Source organism: Carassius gibelio, chromosome B16 (assembly GCF_023724105.1).
Source record: "Carassius gibelio isolate Cgi1373 ecotype wild population from Czech Republic chromosome B16, carGib1.2-hapl.c, whole genome shotgun sequence".
Lineage (NCBI taxonomy): Eukaryota > Metazoa > Chordata > Actinopteri > Cypriniformes > Cyprinidae > Carassius > Carassius gibelio.
The window spans coordinates 10,354,420-10,379,089 of record NC_068411.1 but is presented as its reverse complement, the minus strand read 5'-3'; the positions used below and the strand labels follow the sequence as shown (position 1 = coordinate 10,379,089).

The window sequence follows — 24,670 nt, the reverse complement described above, 5'->3', positions numbered from 1 at the left end:
CATGACGTCTGCTGCTGGAGAAGGTGCTGTTGAATTATGGGGGTAATATGTGCTCTGACTCGTGCCAGAGAGCAGAATTGAGTTTGGCTGACCTCTGACCTCCATCTGTTCCTGTAGTAATTCTCAGTGTTGCCTCCGTCCCGTGGAGAGCTGTGCTGTGTGCAGACGATCTCTCTTCAACATAACCCTACTACAGATATGGTATTAACACATTGATTCTGAGTTTCCCAGGTTAAATGACTCGGCAGTGTCTTGTGCTGTATTGGAGAGGACGGACGTGACTCCAGCTGGGATGCTCATGGAATAACTGCTGTAGAGTCGGTGTCTGGTGATAGTCAGGTTTCAGTCAGCAGCACTTGAATATTTACTGGAAGGAATCATCAGAGACGGACGTGTGAAAGCAGAGATGAGCTGCAAATCAGAAGCGCAGGGAGTTTTATCCTGCAGAAAAATAAGTGTTGCTCCTAACAAGAGTGGCTTCTCCAGTCTGTCTTTATTAAATCATCTCGTTGTTCCTCGCTCTCCCTCTCGCCTCTTCTCTTTCTCCTTTTTTAATGTAATGAACCTTGCCTTGAACTGTCTTTTTAATTGCCTCTCCCCACATTTGCAGAGAAAAATGCAGTTTTCCATTTCATGAATTAATTTCAGGGAGCGACTGAATAGCAATTTAATTAGGCAGCCGGCTTTGTGTGGCCTTTCCAGCGTGTTTTCTAGAAGAATGCTGTTTAGAATAAATAATGATGCTCAGAATGAGAGGCTTTTATAGTGCATCAGTACAGGAGCTTGCAACGATAAGCCACGCAACATTATGCTGAAATAGCAGCCGGGGAAATTAAGTTGGGAAATGGCTCTTATTTTTGCCCTTAATGAGTCTGTAGTTTCTCTCTGCGGGGCCCGTGTGTCCCCGCTGCTCTCGGCCCCATTCTTTTATTTGCCATAAAACCTTTTCTGCCTTATCTCCTTCACTTTTGTTTTCCTCCGTTTGAGGCACGAGATCCTGCAAACAAGCCTGGTTTTGCCTTTGACCCACACAACACTGATGTTTTTCAGTCAAGACTCCTTTATTTCTGCCAGGAACTGAAGCCAGAAGATGGCAGGCTCTGTTTGAGATGTGTGTGTGTGTGTGTGTGTGTGTAGGTTTGTTTCCTCCAGTGCTGATTCTGCACAGAAGCTGTAAAGAGGTCTGATCCCTCATCCAGATGAGCTCCAGGCTCTGAGATGGTACTAGATCCTTCTGAACATGTCTGGTTTGTAGATCAGTGTCTGTAATGTCTGCCGGCTCTTCTCCTGTACGATCATCAGTCATCATCGATCATCAGATCAGTCTGAACACAGAGTGTGTGTTAGCTGGGACTGTGTTCAGGCTCTGTGTAACATCACTCACGGTACAACAGTACAGTATCTCGATTATTACGCCAGAACGAGAGTATAGTTCCTTGCCGTATCAGCCTGGGAAATCTCAACTTTTCATTTTCCGTCAGAGTTAGTACACGATGTAACTACAGAAGAGTCAAGTTTTAAATGGGAAAGATATAGAGACTTTTTGGAGCTAGATGCTAATGGTCTAATCCGATTCAGGGATCTATGCTAAGCTAAGCTAAAAGTGCTAGCGCCAGACCCAGAGTTCAGCTGAATGGATTTGAAAATGGTGAAACTGAACTGTTTAACTCAGTGGAGTGTTCCTTTGTTCTTTCCCCTTGTTTTATCTTTATATTAATAAGATGTAGCAACTGACAGGGTTCCCTGTGAAGTTTACAGCATTAGTTAAGAAACTGTTTCCATCAAGAAAACATTGAAACATGCTGAACCTGATATTCACTATATGGACCGAAGTATTGGGGGACACCTCTTAATGAATTTAAGTGTTTCAGTCCCATTGCCACAGGTGTATAAAATCTGTGAAACATGGGCCGTTCTGAAGAGCTCAGTGAGATCAAGCATTGCCAGAAGAGTGAAAGCTGTTATAGCTGTAAAGGGGAACCGTCTCCAAATTAAAGTAGTGTCTATGTATTTAGAATGTGATGTCATTAAAGTTCAGGTGTTTCAGTACTTTTGTCCATATATTGCAGTTCCTCTGTAGCCGGCCCGTGAGAGAAAAATGTTTGGCGTGCACTACTTTCAAACAATGTGTCTTGAAAATCCAAACGCATCAGAAACTGATGCTTAAATTGTGTCTACAGCGGACGCGAGCGGTTCGGCGTGACTCAACAAAATACATCAGAACTTACTGTAATCAGTGTGTACACTGGATGCAGCGCGGCGTGACATTACCCCGACAGAGAACTGCTGAATCACTCCATTTATGACGTGCTGACACAACCTTCAATTGATTTGCAATGTCTTGTCACGTCCGGTGTAGAGATACGGTGTGACAGAAACAACATGACAAGTGTGAAGTAAAGAAGAGTGGACACTGAGAATAGAGGACTGAACAGATCTGAGAGAGTGATACCATCTTTGTCATGGATGCTTTAGCCTAATTTATCTTCAAGATCTGAGGTCAAATATCTATTGTTTGCTTTCTCTATGGCTATAAAGATCACATAAAATAATAATTAAACTCTAGACACCATTAACATTGAATAAAGCACATAATCATCACCTGGGCGTACCACTGTCTAGGGGTGTGACGGTTAGTATATAACCGTGAGACCGGCCGTTATAGTTGAACGCCGTCATTAGAACTCTATAACCGCCAAAACCGTGTCATTAAAATATTTTTTACAAACATTTTTTTATCAAAAATTATTTTCATTTTTTTAGATAGGATCATAAGATGCGCAATATATCGGGAGACATGGTTTTTACCACTTAATAAAGTTTTGTAAATCATCAGACATGATATTTACCACTTCATAAAATTTTGCTTTGTAGAAAACCTTTCTTAAAAACGAATTTCGTTTTGTACAAATTTTATCTTAATTTTAATAAATGTTTCATCAACCAATTGCATGTATTTTAATAAATAAAAAGCAAGTAAAGCAGACAATGATAACCGTGACATGAAAGCACCAGCGCGCTGCTTGCACTGCACTGTGACCTAGAGCACATCTCATCGTAATGAAACTCAGCGTAGGCCTATGCCTCATACTTTAGCATTAAATATCTTTGCTATCAAGATATATATATAGGTCAGTGGCCGTTGGCTTGGTATTGTTGGCAGAATTTGTCCCTCTGTGAAAACTACTTGAGGAACCCTGATCTAGTGTAAACCCAAATGATCAATTATTGAATCAAATTACAATTAAAATGTTATAAAATCAAGAGCTGGTGAAACACTGCACAGTTCTACTGTATAATAATACATGAGGGCTAATGTTTAATAAGTGCTTATCAAATTAAGAGTCTTATCAAATATCAGAAGTGCATGGATATGAATGTGTGAATGATTGTATTGTGTGAACAGAGAGGTATGAACCTTGTACAAAACATAAAAATCAATAAGCCACAAATATCGACTCAAGAATTGACTGTAATGTCAAACTAATGCTATTCTGATGTCTGGAAAACGAGCAGAAACTCTGATACAGTTAATGCGTGCCATCCGTGTGTTTGAGAATAACTGTACTGGATCATCATATGACCGTGTGTGCAGCACTTGATTAGTGATAGATAACAAATAGAGTAAACCTGATAAAAGGAGAACTAGATTGAATGCTTTAAAACCGTAGACAGTCATTCTGCTGAAGTTCACCATCAAACTAAGCAAATGCAGTGTGCCAACGGTGCTATTTAAATCTTAATATTTTCTTCCCATGAGCCTCTGTTTGTACACAAGTTGCTGTGAATATGAATATGGAGATGTGATTTTCTGTGACATTGGCGGATGTTAGCGGATGACATTTGCTTTTATAAGGATTAAGGCTCTTGTAGATTTTGTAGGGGAATTAATGCATTCATGTGTGACTACTGTGCAGTTGAGGTGATAAAGTTTATATGACAAGCTTTTATTATACCTGTGTCAGTGTTAACCTCCACCAAATGTTGTTCCTTGAAGAGCCTGTTAGCTCTTTTGTGTGAACTACATTTGTAACAGCTTTGCCCAATAACAAGGTCATTTCTTTGAACTTCTTTTCAAATCTTTTACTTGCATTTCAATGGCTCAGAAAATGGGTTAAGGATGCTCGGTGTTAGTACATTTTTTTGATGTACTAACTATGACTTTTTGGATATGCTGCGGACAGCAAGTCATATAGAAGAGCTTAAAGTGACGGGTGCGTAGCCAAGACGCTATTACGGGTTTATTTGGTTATTTTTCTTATTTACTTTATTTTTTTATTGGTTAATGTTTGAATTCGCCATTTGTTATTTTTAAATCTCCTTATTCATTAAAAATAAATAAATAAATAATTGTTTCTTCGTTTGTACTTCTCCTGAGTCCTGGAGTCTCTGGTCACGATCAAAGGGAGGGGCGGGGCTTCAGTTCCCTAACCGGAGGATAATGGACTGTACCATCAGTGGTCTAACTCTGGGGGTTCAGACATTCTTTATTTCTTTTAAATGTAGTTGTTTCTTTAATTTGCTTGAACAGTTTCATTATTAATTAACTCAGTGATGGAGGACAGCAGCAGAGGTTTGGTTTCTGCCGTCGAGTCTCTGTGTGTTGACAGGACGATGAGCAGTGTCCTCTGTCAGAAACCATTAGTACATGAGGGAATCACCTCTCCTCAAACACCGGTGTAAAAATAATCTGATCCCCGCACAGAGAAGCAATCTGCCAGGAAAAAGTACAAACTTTTCTCCTTTTCAATAGTTTCCTTCCCCTTTCTGATCTGGTCAGAGAGATGATCCTTTGAGATGTGTGCAGGTTTGCTCCTGAAGCTCCTGTCATCTCTCCCACACAAGTCTTCAGACGTGGAGATAAAGATGGTGTCTGCACTTTCGTCTAATCTCCACTTATTGTGTCCTTGCAGCCATGAAGCTCAAAGCCTGAGATCTGTCATGCTCCTGAGCAGCTGTGCCTCGCTGGATGTTTAACAAGGCTGCCCAGCGCTCAGGCTTTCCTTACATCAGCGTTAAAGCTGTTGTTCGTGAGAGGACCTGGATTTCTGACTGTCCTCTGGATTATCGGCTCCTCTGGGATCCTGCTGCATCTATCGCAGGAACTTCACTCAAGGCCAGGGACGCCCAGAAGACATTGTTTCCAGATGGTGGATTTATTCTTTATAGGAAATCTAAATCTTTTATGTTTGTGAATCTAAATTGTGTGGGCTGATGGGAAAGTGCAGGATCATGTCAGGATCAATGGCCAGTGTATTTACTTCTATGAGCTTCGGTGGCCATCTGAATGCGTGCAGCTCCTTTGCAGTTGGATGAGTTATGAGTAAGACCAGCTCTTCAGTAGAAATCCATTTCTGTCAAGGTCTGTTAACTGTACCTGTTCAGCAGCATTTACATTCCTCTACTTCTCTGACCACCTTTGTTAACCTGTAGGCCCTCCGTCTGTAGATCTTAGGCTTGCTGCGATGCACAGTGTTTTCACTGATAAAGCTGCAACACCGGTTATATCTTCTGCCCACCACGGCACTGTCCCCCAACTCCACTGAACATTTTTTGTAGAAATTTATTTTGGTTCGAGGACAGACACTTCAATTAATAACTGAACGCGGCTGCTAAATGCAGTGCACCGAACGACAGTCGCATCACAGATCAACTGCAGCAGATTATTTATCAAGTGAGGAACAAGTCCAGCCGAATGACCAGAAGAGTGAGCGAGACGGACGAGACTTGTCAGAAGATTTAGGTTAGAAACAAAATTCAGAAGTGCTTGTTTAGCAATATTTAGGATGTTGAAAAGCCTGTTGACTCTTGTAGTTTATTTAAAGTGATTTTGGAAGATGAAACCATACAGTTATCTGAGCCGTCGTTCACTGACATTCAGTATATCTATCCAGCGCTAGTTACAGCTTGATCTGAATGTGTGAAGATGCCTGTCCTGCACCGAACAAACCTTACTCTTCTAGGAGAAACTGAACACGTTCGACACTTTACTTGAGGACTGTTGTGTCACCTGAATATCTCATGTAACCGCTTGTGTTTTATCAGAGACATATTTAAAAGAACTGTTTTTGAGCCCCTGATAGTCCTGCATAATTAATTAACCGTACAGACCTGGTACAGTTCATGAACCTGCTGTCATCTGAGGAACAGTCTCTATTCAGAGAGCACACTCACACACGCACACACACACTCACACACACACACACACACTGACACTCACACACACGCACTCACACACACACACACACACACACTGACACTCACACACACGCACTCACACACACACACACACTGACACTCACGCACACACGCACACACTGACACTCACGCACACACACACACGTGCACACACACGCACACACACACACACACACGTGCACACACACTGACACTCACACACACACACACACACAGACACTCACAGACACACTTACACGCACACACACACTCACACTCACAGACACGCACACACACACACACACACACACACACACACGCACTCACACACACACACTGACACACACACACACTCACACGCACACTCACAGACTCACACTCACAGACTCGCACTCACAGACACACACACTCACACACTCACAGACACGCACTCACGCACACGCACACACACACACACACACACACACACACACACACACACACACACACACACACACTTCCCATCAGTCTTCCTCTCATCAGCGTGACAGATCTGTAGCTCACTGTACGCTTCACTCTCGTGCCGTGTGCTCTGGTCAGGAAGTGTTTGGGTTTATTTGGGGTGTTTTTGAGCCACTTCTGCACGTGTGATGAGGATGTGGTTCAACTGTAGTTTGTGTGCACTCCAGCAGATCAGAGGAAGAGCAGCAGTGATGCTCCTCGATTGAGGAGAACATCTTAACTTTAGTGAAGAGAAGAGATCCTTCAGCGTATGAGACGCGATTGATTACTTTCACTCGGAGCATGTCAGAACTGGTGCTAATGAACAGCCAGCCCCATCAGATTCAGATTGATCTGTCTGGAGGTTGATCGTCATCATAGACACTAGTGAAAGCACCAGGATCAGGAGTGATGAGTGCTGGGTGATCCAGAGTAGATCTGTGCTTTACTCTGCTCCTCGTTTGCTGTCTGACTTTCAGCTTCATCTTTTCATTTTTTATGCAGTGTTTACTAAATGAAGGAATGTTTGAAGGCTATATGTTAATGTCTTTAATGTGGTATTTACTAACTATTGACAGCATTAATAAATGAATTTATTTATTTAATATTTTATTAAAAATGATAAAAGCTCTGTTAGTGTGGAGTGCTACAGGTATGGGTGGACCGCTGGACTGATGCTGACCGTGTGTGTGTGTGTGTGTTTCAGGAAAGCGCAGGAGCAGAATAAGAAGGTGGTTCTGGCTGGATGTGTGCCACAGGCTCAGCCCAGGTCTGACTACCTGAAAGAGCTGAGCATCATCGGGGTGAGCGTACACACATACACACACACACACACACACACACAGTCACACACTGGAGCTGATGATGGTCTGTGTTGTGTGTTTTAGGGAAGGAGCTGTTTTCAGCTCATATTTGCATTAGTTAACGCTGGAATCCGGCACCGAGTCAGAGTCACACGTGTGGGCGATGATTGTTTGGTCTTACCGTTGGAAAAATCAGCTTATGCAAATGAGCCGGTGTTTTGCATACTGAGCCGTTGAGTCTCTGAGGATGTGTGTGTGTGTGTGTGGAGAACTGATCAGATCTGTGTTCTAGTAATTCAGCAGCTGTGCTTTTATTTAATTACAGTATTTATGGTCTGCTGTCCGACAGTGTGTGTGCAATCCCCATCACATTCATGATTATGAATGAGATGATTCAGTAATGAATGCACTGAGTCTAACCGGGCCTGCTTTAATAAAACATGGCTGTGCAAACAAACGGACCTGGATTGGTTCTGATTTAAAGAGAGTCGAGAAGCGCTTGGACTGAATTTGAGCTGTGTCTGGAGAGATGAGGAGAGATGTACTGCTGATCCACTGTTGAGAGGGAGTGTTCAGGAGGGATGATATTACTGTGCACACACACACACACACACACACACACACCCCGTCTGCTCCGGTCCAGAGACTCCACATCATATGCTCGAGTCGGTGCAGATTAAACTTAATGAACACGTTTGAATTCTGAATTATCAACCTGTAACTGTGATATAAACTAAATGCTATTGGCTATTTTAAAAGGGGGCGGGGCTTCTCTGACTTCCTGTTTCAGGTGAAATGTCAACACAGAACAGTGCTTCAGTGGACCTTTAAGGTGTTCACATGCCTGTATTATTCTGGTAAAATCGGCTAACACCACCTATGGTAATGTGATTATGAGTTTAATCGTATTATTGAGATTGCAGTAAAGTTTAAACACAATATTTCCAAAATCTCATAATCTCATTAAGAGGGTCCATGTAAACAGTCATTGACCTACATTATTAGTGCTTTAAACCATCAGTTTGATACCTTATTCATAGAGCTCAGATATGAATCATAATTCTATTCTTTTGATTCATATCAGTTCCCACTTTTCTAACAGTTCATTAATAAAGCAATGTTGGAGCAGCAGCGCAGGAGAAAACAGATGCATGAGTGTTGATGATGTGAATGAGTGTTTAATGTTTGTGTGCAGTCTGAAAGAGATTACAGTGAATGTGAAGTGTGTTTGGAGCAATACAGTCATACTACAGTATACAGATGGAGATCTGTAGTCACACCAACAACACCCTGGTTCTGATGGTGTGTGAGAATATCCTGAAGCAGAGGCTAGATATCAAATTAGGCAAATCAGCAACAGTGCATTATATTTTTATGACATTTTTTTTTATTGACATTTGTAGGTCACGCCTGATCATATTTCTGATGACTCTATTACACTGCACATATCCTTCTTTTGTGACACCAGAACCGGCCTGAATGAGGAGACGCACCGGTGTGAATAATGTGAGGTCATGGCATATATCGGATCATGACCTCACAATAATATTGAATTAAGATGCTCATTCATTAATGTTAGTAAGTCTTATCTTCAGAGCAGTGGTGACCTGATCCAGCGGCTCGAGTCCTTCAGTGTGTGTTGAGTTCTGACTGAAGGTGTAGCCAAGAATAAACATGTAAGTTTTTATCTTCCTACGGTGAGTCTGTTACACCTGCTCTGAAGCTTCTGGTGATCCTGAAGAGCTTGATCATCTGGATCAGTGTTTGATTAGGGCTGGAGCTGAACTGTGTAGAGCTGTGGTCCTCCAGGAACTGAGTTTGAGACCCGTGCTCTAAATGGTGCTGGTTAGTAATGTTAGTAATGGTGTCACGGTTCCAGACAGAATCCATCAGCTCCAGTGATGCTCCTCCTGCTGTGTTCAGATCCAGACTGAGGCTTTGTGAAGGAGCCCGTCCATCTCTCAGCACAGCGGTCACCAGTGGTCCAGATCCACACACGGTCTTCTGTCAGGGCTCAGGACAGGGCACATGAGGCATGCAGATGATACGGTGCAGCAGTCTCCACAGACACCCAGACAAACACAAGATCGGTCCGGATCGGTCCGGAGGTCAGAGGTCTCAGCGTTTGATGGAGTTGCCTCAGCACTTCTTTGTTTCGTCTAGACAACAGACTTCCTTGTGAATGCGGCTCGTCCCTCGTTGCTTTCAAGTAGTTTGCTTTAAAAACGATAGCTGTGGGGAATCACATCGGATTTTGAAGTTCTTCTGTCCAGGGCTGGATTAAAAGCACAAAACTGCAGCGGAGGGAGGAACACGCCTGTAATGCTAAACACACCGCCCTCCTGCTGCTCCCAAACATCTCTGCTAGCACATGAAAGAGTCCACTCAATAAAATTACCTTTCTTCTGGCTCTTTGACGTGCTTCTGGAGAGCTGCGCTGAGAGCCGGCCCGCTGTGGATCTGGGCTGAGATTGGGCTCCCATTAGGGCAGAATTGATTTCTGTTCCAGTGTGTTTTGCGCTCCGTCTCTCGGTCCACAGTACAGCTGAATTAATGGCCCCGGTAGCCTCGGGTCGACCATTTAACCGCGGGGTGTGCTTCACAATGGACCCTTTAATACTGTAGATCTGCTCCTGCAATCTCAGTGCTCCATGCAGAAACGATCTCAGCGGAGGAAAGATTGCTGCCTCCAGCCGACTCTGAGCAGTACAGGCTCTTTATTCTCACTCCATGTGCCGTTCCTCCTGAGTGCACTCTTTCTCTCTCCGCCGTGGGTTAGACTGGAAGCAGTGGTGACGTGTGTGTGGATGTGCAGAAGAGGCTCTGAGGAATCAGCTGATCTCGTCCTGTCTGTCTGTCTATTAACTGTTACATCTCTTTAGTCAAGTAGCATATGGATGTTATGATATTCATGGGTTATTCATACAGCAGCTACAGAACACGAGCATCTACTGTACACTACTGAAGAACATCACTGACTTCAGTCTAGTGTGAGTTTATGCACTTTATAACACTCCTGTTATAATCAGTGAAGCTATCCACACTGTTTGATGAAGGAATCTTTATTTACACATCTCCCTTTAGCTGTTAATGATGAAGAGCACGCTCTGAACAACAGATCTCCATCTGACCGATGACTGACCGATGCAATCACCAACACAAACACCTAACAATAAAACTGATGGAACAAATGAGCCCTAATATTAATTAGATAATAATGCTAGCCTGATAATAGCAGTAGTAGTAGTATTAATGGTCTTGATATTGTCAAAGGCATCAGTCACAGGCGATATCTCTGACTATTGTTGATTCATGATACTATGGTCTATCAGCCCAAACCTAGAACAAGGTCAGTTTAGTTCCAGATTACAGGTGTTTCAGACACAGGTGTAGAGAAACATCTGTCTGCAGAGCATCACCATCCTTCATCTCCTCATCCGTTCACACATGCATGACACATCTATCGGTTCTGCCTTCAGACAACTTCTCAAGTGCCTCGTAATTAATATAATCATTGAAAGCAGTGCCTGATCCGCTGCTGTTTACTGATGAGAGGAGCTTGATCCGAGTCATCTGTCCAACTCCACAAGTAACCTGATTAAAGAATCAGCAACAAACTTCAGAATGGATTTTTTATCTTTTTTTTTTTTTTTTTGCCATGGACAAGTAACTTTTGTACTCGGACAAGTGCATGACCGATTTACTTTACCAAAGGACAAGCACATGTCAAAGCTTCATGTTGAGCCCTGTTGTGTGTGAGAACACATGATTATACTATTAGAAGCAGAAATCACATTAAATTAATGTTAATGATGAAAGACATACCGTATTTTTCGGACTATAAGTCACACCTGAGTATAAGTCGCATCAGTCCAAAAATAGTTCATGACGAGGAAAAAAACCTATATAAGTCGCACTGGACTATAAGACGCATTTATTTAGAACCAAGAGAAAACATGACAGTCTCCAGCCGCGAGAGGAATCTAATGTTTTCTCTCAGTTCGTCAAACTAATTTTGATAAATAAGTCACACCTGACTATAAGTCGCAGGACCAGCCAAACTATGAAAAAAAGTGCGACTTATAGTCCAGAAAATACGGTATGTCTTACTGAGTTGTAGTGGGTTCATATGACAGCAGAAGCACATGTGTCACCGTCTCTACATCATCACGACAGGCGTTCACATGACTGACCTCTGGATGAGTTCTCACAGCGTCTCTCTGTGTCTCTGTAGGTCCAGCAGATCGATCGAGTTGTGGAGGTCGTGGACGAGGCAATCAAAGGTCAGACACACACACACACACACACACACACACCTTTTTGTGCATGTTTAGTCATCTGAGTCTCTGTGTTCTCTTCTGAGCTCGTCAGATGCAAAATATGCGCATCGATTCGTCGACCTGTTTTTATTCCTCTAAAAAACGTTTGCAAAATGTTTACCTTATGTGCATTGAATATACGCGATGGCTGGATCAACATTCTGTCCAACGCTATATAACCAATCCAGGGGTTTTTCTGCATTGATCTTTTTTTTGGCGGCTGTCAAAGCCTTATTTGATCGGTGAGTGATGTAGAATAGAATGACTGCTGCGCCTGACAGGGCACATACGAGAGAGAGCCCCGGCTGCGTGCACACTCACAGTCTTCAAACTACACGAGCGCTGTCTTGCTCTCTCTCTCTCTCTCTCACCCTTTTGTGCATATTAACCAAAATCCTTAGACACGATAGAAAAAGGGTGAAACCAAAGTTTCACGTGGATTTTTTTTTTTTCTCCATGACAGGCTGCTGGCTCCCACTGTTAATATTTTTTTTTTTTGGAAAAGCACTCTCTGTATTAGCTTAAAGCCCTCAAGTTTACATTGGTTACTGTATTCTTTCAATTGCTCTAAACAAGTATTTTGTGTGACCTTTTTTATTGAATGCTAGACATCAAGTTGTTGTTATTTTCATCTGAACTAACTTTTTTTCAGTAAGCTAGGCCCTGTGTGTTCAGGAAGCTTGTTTCAGTAAGCTATGTGTTTTCAGGGCTTCAAGGTTTTATTGAATGCTATCTCTATACAAGTGCAAAGTAATGCTTTCTTAGTCAGTCTTTTATTTTGTAATTTTAAGAGCAATAAACATATATTGCAATGTCAAGGAATTCATTTTTTTTTCATTCAGATATGTAAATCAACATGTATAAATTGTTAGTAGGCAGTTAATGGGGAGATAATCGAAATCGAAACGGTCTGAAAAAAATTGTTAGATTAATCGATTCATCGAAAAAATAATCGTTAGATTAATCGTTTAAAAAATAATCTTTTATCCCAGCCCTAATTGTTGGGAATGGTCCCCTGCTAACTAAAACTACAGTGCTAGCATTTTTGCCCAGTATTGTGACAGTAGTTTATGTGTGCGTGTGAGTGGATATGGCTCTTTAGCAATCAAAGGATACACCGTATGATGGACTCCCAGAAGAAGAAGAAGAAGAAGGGTGTTTGTTATTTTTATGTTCGAGTACAGACTGAAATCAATGTTTCATCATTTTACTTCAATATACATTTCAAATGTTATCAGTTCATTAGTGCAAATTATTACAAAGATGATCAATTGCTCGTCTACTACTACTACAAAGTAACATGATGATGATGAAGAAACACTGCACCATTGGAGAGACAAGACATCTAACAAAATGTTGATTGTGTGCTCAGTGTTTTGGCAGGTTACTTTAGGCCCCGTCCACACGGAGAAGGAGTTTACCCCAATCCGATCTTTTTTTTCCTCGTCTCAAGAAATATCCGCGTCCACACGAAACCGCAAAATGATGTAGTATACATGCCAGACCAGTATGTGGCGCTGTAATTCTGCCACAGAGATACACTAAAAACAGAAGACTTGGACTATGCTCATAAACCTTGCGCGTGGTACACAAATGAACATGGAATAATACATTTATTAATCTGTGTTAATGTTAGTTAATAAAAAGACAATCGTTCAGTGTTTGTTCATGTTTTTGTTGCGGTTACGTGACGTAGAGCTGTCTGACTAGGGGGGAGACGTGGGCTGATGACGTCATCGTTTCAGAAAATATACGGATTAGCCGTCCTGACGAAAACGCAAAGACGGCGTTTTCAAATTTATCCACTTTGGGACCCGGTTTCAAAAAATAGCGGTTTCACCTTACGAAAACGCTGGGTCCATGTGGGCGAAACGCCTATCCGATAAAAAATTTGTGCATATTCACAGAAACACGTCTCCGTGTGGACGGGGCCTTAGAGCTGCATTTCATGAGTGAGCACACGCGCACACACAGACAAACACACACACACACACACAGATATAGCTCTTTGTTTCTGTGAACAGCTGCAGCAGAACGCTGCTCAACACTGAAGATAAAACTAGAGATTTTTAAGTAGTCTTGTTAGCAGGAGTTAGGAGTTGGCTGTTTAGGAGTAGGTGAAGATCTCCTGCTGTGAGCATCAGGAGGAGACCGGAGGCTGACCGCTGCCTCTCTCTGTCCACTTGATCAATCCACAGCCGCATAAAAGAGGAAGAAGCATCTCGCCCCCACAGCGACAGGAAGACAGGAGACATTCTGATGGAAAATTATGATCAGGATGACTTTGTTTCTTCATCAGGTTTGTAGAAATGTAGCACTGCATCAGTGTCTCATCAATGGATGCTCTGCAGTGAATGGGTGCCGTCAGAATGAGAGTCCAAACAGCTGTTAAAAACATCACAATAATCCACAGAACTCCAGTCCATCAGTGAACATCTGGAGAAGAAAAAAACAAAATCCAGCATTAAGACGCTTTTAACTCAAATACATAGTCTACTATCCATGATAACACTTCCTCCAGTGAAAAAGTGGAATTTTGGGTAGAGTGCTGGTCAAATCCTAGCGTGACGTCCACTCTACACATGTTCTTCACTGTGAACACAATCCCAGAATACACTGGAACAAGCACAGTGTAAAACAGCAGATCTGTTGTGTCACAACAGTTGGACTGATGCCTGATGTTCCTCGAATGTGTCTGAATCACTGAAGAAAGTATGAGAAGGTCCTCACAGTCTTCTGCGTCATGTGACTGAACTGAATGACCTTTCCTAGGATGATGGGAGACTTGTTTAGTTCTAGAGAGCGGTGTTTCGTGAATGATGACATCGGGTCTTGCTCAGTTTTGAGTGTTGGTTTGGGTGAGGGACTGACGGATGTCTTCAGGGTGGATGGATATACATGATCATGACTGACTGAACACTAAAGACCAGATCAGAGCCTTTCGTGATCTACATTTACATTTAATCATTTAGCAGACGCTTTTATCCAAAGCGATTTTACAAATGAGAACAACAACTTGTCGGTCAACAAGAGAATAACAACAGTATACAAGCGCCATGACAAGTCTCAGTTAGTCTAGTATAGAACACATAGCCAGGCTTTTTTTTTTTGTTTAATGAAAAGACCAGAAAAGAAGGAAAAGTGCTAGTATTAGTTGGTTAAGTGCTGGCGAAAAAGATGAGTCTTTAGATGTTTCTTAAAAAAAATGAGTAAAGACTCAGCTGTTCAAATTGAGATTGGGAGGTCATTCCACCAGCTGGGCACAGTCCAGGAAAAGATCTGTGAGAGTGATTTTGAATTTCTTTGGGATGGCACCACAAGGCGTCGTTCACTTGAAGAGCGCAAACTTCTGGAGGACACATAAGATTTAACCAGTGAGTTTAGGTAAGTTGGTGCTGTGCCAGTGGTCGTCTTGTAGACAAGCATCAGTCCCTTGAATTTGATGCGAGCAGCTACTGGTAGCCAGTGTAACCTGATGAGGAGAGGAGTAACGTGAGCTTTTTTTGCCTCATAGAAGTTAACCCTCGCTGCTGCATTCTGGATCATTTGCAGAGGCTTGACAGTACATGCAGGAAGAGCCAGGAGAGCATTACAATAGTCCAGTCTGGAGAGAACAAGAGCTTGGACAAGAAGTTGGGTGACTTGCTCTGACAGGAAGGGTCTAATCTTCCTAATGTTGTATGAGGCAAATCTGCAGGATCGGGTTGTTGTAGAAATGTGTCTGTGAAGCTTAACTGATGATCCATCACAACTCCTAGGTTTCTGGCTGTCCTCGAAGGAGTTATGGTTGATGAACCCAGCTCTGTAGAGAAGTTGTGATGAAACTATGGGTTAGCTGGAATCACCAGGAGTTCTGTCTTCGTAAGGTTAAGTTGAAGGTGATGGTCATTCATCCAGCTAGAAATGTCACTCAGACAGGCTGAAATGCGAGCAGCTACCGTCGGGTCATCTGGCTGGAATGAGAAGTAGAGTTGGGTGTCATCAGCGTAGCAGTGATAAGAAAAGCCATGCTTCTGAATGACAGATCCTAAAGATGTCATGTAGACGGAGAAGAGAAGTGGTCCAAGCACTGAGCCTTGAGGAACAGCCAGGGGGCAGATGGGGCGGTGCGTGCTGGTCTAGACGACAGTGGGCAAAAGTTGCCCAGGCAAGATGTTAAAGTGGAGCAAAGAGTGTCCGTAGCACTGTTCGTGTCCAGAGCAGAAAACTGAGAGAGTGGAGGAAGTGAGGATGAAACCACAGAAGATAGGCGAGATGGAGAGAGTGAGTGAGGTTGTGTCGAAAGGTGACGTGCGTTGGAGTGTGTGCCACTTCAGGAGTAAGTGTTAGGTTAGCAGTAATGAGGAAGTGATCAGAGGTGTGCAGTGGAGCAACTAAAGAGGTGTCCACAGAGCAACAGCGTGTAGATGAGGTCCAGTTGGTTGCCCGATTTGTGAGTCGCTGTAGTAGACACTAGCTTGAGATCAAATGAGGTGAGCAGAGTTTTGAAGTCAGCAGCCTGGGGTTTATCTAAGTGGATGTTGAAGTCGCCAAGCAGTACCAGAGGAGTACCATCTTCAGTAAAGTTTGATAGCACCACATCCAACTCCTCCAAGAAGTTTCCCAATTGACCTGGGGGACGATAAATGACCACAAAGTGGATTTTAACAGGGTGTGTTACAGTAATGGCATGTGATTCAAATGAACCAGTACCTGTAGGTGATGTCTGAAGATCAAATTTTCCATTCTTTTGATATAAGGAGACCTGTACCTCCACCCCTCCCAGTGGTATGAGGAGTGTGGGAACAAGTGAAATTAATGGAGAGGGCTGCAGGGGTGGCAGTGTCTTCAGGTTTTATCCAAGTCTCAGTCAGTGCCATGAGGTCGAGACCAGAAAGAGTAGCAATAGAAGAAATGAAGTCTGCTTTGTTAACTGCAGACTGGCAGTTCCAGAGACCAACTGGAATAGAGAGCATAGTAGTAGAGGTCAGAGGGACAGGCCGTAGGTTTGTCAGACAGGCCTTCCTGCGACGTACATAGCGTGCTCTTCGAGTGTTAGTAGTGATAGTAGAGATCTAAAAGCACATAGTGACTACAAGTGTAAGAAATAAGTACTTGAGAACAAGCTATGCAAAAAGTAAAGAAAGAAGAGAAAAGCAATACTCAAGTGCCCTGTCGGTGTCCTTGCTCGGTGGAGTCGCACAGGTAGAGTCGATGGTCTTTACACTAGTCGGTCTTTTCCTCGATTCACACTAGGGTTGCCGTGGGGTACCCTAAGACCCGCATGAATGTGCTCTCCCTCATCAGATCTCTGCTGATGATCACCTTCATCACTGATGGACCCAACCGTTTGTGGTGCCATCCCAAAGAAATTCAAAATCACTCTCACGGATCTTTTCCTGGACTGTGCCCAGCTGGTGGAATGACCTCCCAATCTCAATTTGAACAGCTGAGTCTTTACTCATTTTCAAGAAACATCTAAAGCCTCATCTTTTTCGCCAGCACTTAACCAACTAATACTAGCACTTTCCCTTCTTTTCTTGTCTTTTCATAAAAAAAAAAAAAAAAAAAAAAACCTGGCTATGCGTTCTGTACTAGTCTAACTGAGACTTGTCATGGCGCTTGTATACTGTTGTTGTTCTCTTGTTGACCTGACTGCTTCTATTGTTCTCATTTGTAAATCGCTTTGGATAAAAGCGTCTGCTAAATGATTAAATGTAAATGTTGCCGGCCGTGGTTGAGGTTTGATCTGACTTCAGAAGACCTGGAATATAGTAGCACATGTGTCACACAGAGAAGAGCGTCTCTGACTGCCTCGTGCTCTGTGGAAGAAGTCAGAGGTTTTGTCACAGTCTTGGACAAATACAGTTGATGATTACAGTGTGTGTGTTTAGGCCTTTCAGAGTCTCTAATGGATGCAGTTCCCACAATTCTTCTGTGCAGACATACATCATGCTCAAGATGTTTGTCACAGACCCTGTTATTCCTTTATTCAGGATTATTTATTTAAAACCATTATCAGAATAATAATAAGTGTATTGTTGTGTGAATAAAGGGGTTGTGTGTGTGGATCAGGTTGTTACAGTGTGTGTCAGTCTCAGATCTCTTTATTGCAGCATTTCTTGGAACCTGAGTTCATTTTCATGTTGTTGTAATGTAAGGTGTGTGTGTGTGTGTGTGTGTGTGTGAACTAGAGTTCGACCGATATTGGATTTTGCTGATACTGATAGCTAGATAGGACCACACTGGCCGATACCGATTAATTAACCGATATTTTTGCAAATGGATATTGAACAAAAACTAAAATAGTGCTTTATTTATAAAAAAATAAAAAAGGACTGAACCATACTACTACTAGTACTACTACTACTAGTAGTAGTAGCAGTAGTAGTAATAATAAAAGTAATAATAGTAATAGTAAATGTAGAAATTACCACACTCTTAACAGGGCCCAATGAAATCTGTTAGTGAGACAGGTGCAAATGCTGAAATCACCGTGAGTATCACATGCTTCAGTAACATTATATGTGTTAAAAATGAAACCTTGCGTCTGCGCCATTCATTGACCGTCACGCAGAACATGCAGGAATCTTTTTTTTTGGTGATCCGCGTCACAGAAATCATAGAGCCCTACAATTATACCAGCACAATGTATACTCTCACACTTGAACTGCTTCTGTAATTGAACACTTAATGATGATCTAATCAGAATAAGAGCAGCGCTGAGTCGGAGAACTCACCGGTATCACACACACTCCAGACGCGAGCAGCGCTCTAAAACAATGCATTTATTCACCAAACGGACACAAGTTTACTTCAAGAATGAACAATGAGACACAGATAAGTTTGAAGTTCACTGTGTAAAAATCAAAGCAAACCGAAAGAACGATCTATATTATAGCTCTATAAATGAAGGTGTCTATTTATGTCTATTTATGTACATTAACAAGGATTCAGGGCGAATATAATGTAATTTAATGTTCAACTATGTGAATGGCACTCTGAGGAGCATCAGTGTTTTCTGTCTGAAGTGTCTCTCTCTGTTCAGCATCACGTGTCTAAACACACAGCATATGCTGTCAGTGATTCAGCCACTAGAGGACGCTGTCACACTGTATAATGAACCCTGACCCCGCTCCAGCAACGGACTCAACCCAGAAAACTATCGGCATGGATTTTTGTAGATAACCGATTGTTCCAGCAATCAACTATCGGTGCCGATTAATCGGTAAACTGATACATCGGTCGACCTCTAGTGTGAACACCTGGAGGGTTCAGCTCAGGGACTCTGAATGATGGGGATGTATTTACGGTCATGTCTCACGTCTCTCTCTCTGTCTCACTCTCTCTCTCTCGTGGCCTGAAGCTAATGTGTGATTGTTGGAAAGGAGCACAATGCTTTGTTCTGTTTTCTCTTTGGCATCAGCTTGTATTGATGGACTGGGGTGTGATGATTCTGTTCCTCGGGTGATGTGTGTGTGTTGCAGGTCACTCCGTGCGTCTGCTGGGTCAGAAGAAGGAGAAAGGCAAGCGTCTGGGAGGAGCGCGGCTGGATCTGCCCAAGATCAGGAAGAACCCGCTGATTGAAATCATTTCCATCAACACAGGGTAAGATGTGAACGGACAGACACACTCATGAACGATTCAGGCTCACTGGATTTTGTGTGAGAGGTAGAGTTAGGGTAAGAGGATAGAAAATACAGTCTGTACAGGAGAAAGACCATTACACCTGCGGAATGAACCCATAAAACCCCACGTGTGTGTGTGTGTGTGTGTGTGTGTGCGTGTGCAGTCCACATCTCTTTTTGTGTTAGTTTGTGATGTATGTGTTGCTGTAAGAATCTGCTGGAAATGATTCGGTTGTGTGTGCAAGCCATCTGAGACTGACCAATTAGATGAGAAAAATGTTGCCATTGATTCTGATTCTGAACAGCTGACAGGAAACACACGTGATATGATAACTGAAATACTATCAGAGAAACTGCTCCTCAGGCAGGTCCGTGTACAGTGATGTCCAGCGTCAGATTCACTGGAGCTCGAGCATCAGTACAAACAAGTGTAGCTTCTCTCTGAAGCCCAGATGTGTGAGCAAACAGAGAAGCAGTGTCCCGTCTGCCGTGTGTGTGTGTGTGTGTGCCTCTGACCCCGGTGCTCCAGCGTCCTGACAGCAGCGGTCTGGTCCTGTGAGCTGACCCTTCAGTGAGGACACAGCTGGACCGGAGGCTGTGTGTCTGACGATCTCCAGAGGTCGCTCCGTAATCTGCCTGTTTGCTCGACAGCGTTCAACAAATCCCCAGCATCCCGGCGGCTTAATTAAAAGCTCGTCTCTCAGAGCCACTTAGAACCAAATAAGATGCAAATGGAAACACCTCGAGACGCGGAGGAGAGTCTTCATGGGAGGAGAACATGCTGTTTTGGGACTTTAGGACGTTCTGCCGTGTTTTCCTGCCCAGTGAAGTCTGTACTCGGGAGGATTTTCTAAGCAAAAGGGCTTTTTGAGCAAACTCTAGCTGCAAGTCGTGAGCTTTGAGCTCTTTACTGAAGGCAGTTGACCTATCCATAAGCCCCTCCCCTCGAACACAGATGAGCCAATGGCAGTCATGGAGAGGATTTGCTTTTTCCTGAGAAGGAAGATATGTTGGGGAATTGAATAAGTCAGAGAGTTGTTTAGAAGCAGCCTGGATGGGTTTTCTGTTGTGTTCACATGATGTGTGTCATCTGGAGGACAAACACATTCGACTCCCAGTGTTCGATCCTGTGAGGAGTCGTGTGCCGTCTCTCCTCACTGTATAACACCGAGAGCATCATTGTTGCTGTAGTTGAGCTGTGCGTCTCTGTGTGAGAACTGGCTGATCCAGGGCTGTCCTGTGTTCATCTCAACACAAGCAGCAGCGCAGAAAGAGCCGATGAGACGCTGTGAGATCTTTCATCACCTCAAGCTCTCGGTGTAAACCTGAACATCATCCAGATCAACACTCCAGTGTTAGTCCTGCGAGAGAGATGTGTGTGTTTCGAAGGGACACCAGGATCACACACACACACACACACACACACGCACACACACGTTTGTTTTTGTGTAAAGTGTGTTTATCCCATAGGTGTAATGGTTTTTATTCTGTAGAAACTGTATATTCTATGGCCCTTCACCAACCCTACACCTAACCCTAACCCTCACAGGAAACTTTGTGCATTTTTAATTTCTCAAAAAAACTCATTCTGTATGATTTATAAGTGTTTTGAAAAATGGGGACATGGGTTATGTCCTCATAAGTCACTCTCTCCTTGTAATACCTGTGTCATACCCATGTCATTATACAGAGTTGTGTCCTGATATGATACACACACACACACACACACACACAACATCATCAGTTGTGAACTTTAGTTATTTAACATTTACAGTCAAGCTGCTTTTGAGAAACTATACTACAAACTGCTAACAATCATTTCAAATTTGTAATATTTAATTATGTTGTTTATCTGGCAAAAAAAAAAAACAACGAACAAAAAAAAAAAAACAGAAGGATAACACATAACTGATACATTGATGATAAATGCAGCCAAAATAATGGACAGTTCAGTTTGAATCATCAGTGGTGTCTGGAGTGTAATAATAGTCATGTGTATTCATGTGTGACGTTATCTCCTCTGTGTCAGTGTGTCTTTATTCAACACTAGAGCGGTCTTTGCTCTCGAGCTGCTCTTACATCAGGCCTGTCCTCTGGAGACGGTGCAGATAGAGAGCTCTCTGTGAGGTTTCTCTCCGTCGACAGGACGTCCTATCCATCATCCAGCCTCTCATCTCTGTCCCAGGCTCAGATCCTCCTCCAGATCTGATCGTGTTTACTCTGGCTCAGGCGTCAAAGTGGCCATGAACTGCCTTTATTATGGTTTTTTGTTCTCTGTGATCTGCTTATATTATCAAGATTTTTACATAAACATAAAATAAAAAACAAATTTAGAAGTAATAGGCAATTTCTCTGTTTTTAACCCTATCATCAGTACGCTTTGTTTGAACATGTGGAGGATTGTAGATTGTGAAGTAAACGCTCACTGCTGTGATTGGCTAATCGTTGTGTCTGATTGATAGCGACCAGGAGTCAGTGGGAGGAGCTAAACAGGCAACAGGCCAAGCAGGTAGTGATCTGACTAATGACTGTTTTGAGTTCTGAAACTTTCAGGATGTTTTTATAGTGCAATGGCCTCGTATGTGTCAAAAGATCAAGGGAATTTATTTTACCTTTATTCATTTTGCAAACACTTATCCAAAGCGACTCACAGTTGGGTGAATACTTCAAGCAATTCATCTTAAAACGGCAAGTAGATAGACATAGAGTGCTTCTCATTTCTTATTTGTGCATCCTCGCTTCCTTTCCTCGTTTCCTTTCCTCGTGTCTTAGCTCCACCTCTTCAGGATGCGAGGGAAGGACGCAAGGAAAAGACGTGAGGATGGAAGACTTGAATCAAGTGAAATGATTTATCCTCACTCCGTTCAGCATTACTTCAGTGTCATTAGCTGTGATTTAAGGGATCTGCCCTTATGTTGTTAAAGTTTGTTAATTAAGACATTCATAATAAATATTAATAAAGCAAGATGCCCTGTTTGAAATATATGACATGCCTGGTTTATTTGAAGCGAAATGGTAAAATTTAAATAAAAATTATTACAACAGATGTGAAGTGGAGGAGAATTTATACGTGCATCATGTTAAGTCGATAAAAGACTTGCGCATAGGATACACCTGTGTACCCTCGCTCCTCATGAAGCCTCCTCCCTCCTCGATCCTCGTGGTCCAATTAGAGAATTGAGATGTCCTTCAAGATGGCTGTGCTCGATCAGTTTCCGGGTCAGAGGACGGAGGAGTGAGGAGTCGAGGAGGGATATTGAGAAGCTAGGTTATTGAGGGATACTGAGAAGTTGTAAAGTCAGTGTGAACAAACAAGTATATTTCATGAAAAATTGAATCAGTCACGTAGTATGTATTTTCAGTAATGTTAAAGTTTGTAATTTTTTATCATTTATTTTATCCATTTCATTGAGAGTGTGAGAGAGGCTCCACCCACACTTCTCTGATTGGCTGTGATGTTTGATGGATTTTGGCATGTCTGATGTGGACGGACAGATTGTTTGTTGGTTGCTGTAATCTTATGTTGTGTTTGGTTTGGATTCTGTGTTGTTCTAGGAAAACTGGACTGAGGCTTTTAGCAGAATCACTTGCTCTGCCTTGGACCAGTCTATTTTCATCAGTTCTTCTTATTTTTCCTTTCCTCACTCTTTGACTCTCTGTAAACATCTGCTTCACTCTTTCATTTAGAAATGTAAAGTGTGAATGCCATTTCAATGCTCTGAACTTGTTTGACTTGATTGAAACACACTTTTCACTGCAGTTTTTGAGGTTATATATCTGTAAGACGGGGTTGTTCTCTTTAGTTATGTAGCTTTAGTTTTGTGTTTGTTCTCGAGCTCCACACAGTTTTTCTCCTCCTCTGTGACGGTTTTCCCAGATGGCTGATAGCAGCTGTTTTATTTGACGGCGGTGGGATTGCTGGCAGTAGTTTACTGAAGCCTGAAGCAGCTGGAATGGTTTTTGGAGAAGCTCAGTGTTGCTGTAAAGGTCAGATGAACACATGAACTCTTCCAGAAACATGAAGTATTTGACGTCCTGTCCTGAGACTGATGGATGAACACGTCTGCCGCGTTTGTGCCTGGTCAAAAAAGAAAACCGTTTGGAGGCAAAAGAATCTACTTTATATATATTTATAAATATATATTTTGCCTCCAAACAGTTTTCTTATATATTTCTATATATATATCTATTTAAATAAGCCTATTTAAATAAGTCGTGGCCTAATGGTTAGAGGGTTGGACTCCCAATCGAAGGGTTGTGAGTTCTAGTCTCTGTCCGGCAGGAATTGTGGGTGGGGGGAGTGCATGTACAGTTCTCTCTCCACCTTCAATACCACGACTTAGGTGTCCTTGAGCAAGGCATCGAACCCCCAACTGCTCCCCGGGCGCCGCAGCATAAATGGCTGCCCACTGCTCCGGGTGTGTGCTCACAGTGTGTGTGTGTGTGTTCACTGCTCTGTGTGTGTGCATTTCGGATGGGTTAAATGCAGAGCACAAATTCTGAGTATGGGTCACCATACTTGGCTGAATGTCACTTCACTTTCTCACTTCACTTTCTATTTATATCTCTCTCTCTCTCTCTCTCTCTCTCTCTCTCTCTCTCTCTCTCTATATATATATATATATATATATATATATATAATATTAGTTTTTAATATTTTTATATTAAAATCGAAAAATAAAAAAACGTCTCCGCAGTTTCACGCAGCAGAATAATAGTCCTCCACTGCTGCAGGTGTACGGATTCTTAATGCATTTATTGCAACTACATTTGATCGTATTTCATTAAACAGACTAATGAACAGCTTGTCAACTCGTACCGGGGCAGAGTCTAAAGTCTAAAGCGCTTTTAAAGTGTTTATCTTCACATGGATTCTTTCAAACACCGCTCCTGAAGGAGTGAGACGACGGTTGCTGACATGATCTTGATCAGAGTCTGGTGTTACAGCGAGAGTCCCTCGTCTGCAGCTCTTTCTGGCTCGTCCTGCTCTGATCAGAGAGACGTGTCCTGTGAAAAACATTAGCTTATGAGTTTCCATTGGCTCCAGTCTGGAGCAGCTGTTCCTCACCGCTGCTGGAGCACATCATGGAAGAGAGACAAACCAATCACCAGATGCATTTATTTCCACACAAGATGCATTTCCCTGTAGTTTCTGGGCAGATGAAGCATTCAGAGAGGTTTAGGTAAAGAAACCGCAGCACTGTTCTGTGTATAAAACACATTTCACCGTCTAACAGCGGAGTCTCTTCATGTCCAGCGATTGCGGTGATAAGAGCTTGACCTT

The 24,670-nt window shown here is 42.6% G+C and overlaps 1 protein-coding gene across 2 annotated transcripts in view; it reads left to right on the top strand.

Annotated features, from left to right (window-relative positions):
• Positions 1-24,670, top strand: part of cdkal1 (CDK5 regulatory subunit associated protein 1-like 1) — a 186,017-nt gene that overhangs the window by 43,010 nt on the left and 118,337 nt on the right. For both annotated transcript variants that reach the window (XM_052579496.1, XM_052579497.1), the window contains exons 5-7: positions 7,364-7,460; positions 11,695-11,743; positions 19,246-19,366. In XM_052579496.1, the coding sequence (XP_052435456.1) occupies positions 7,364-7,460; positions 11,695-11,743; positions 19,246-19,366 (267 nt within the window). The remainder of the gene's footprint in view (positions 1-7,363; positions 7,461-11,694; positions 11,744-19,245; positions 19,367-24,670) is intronic.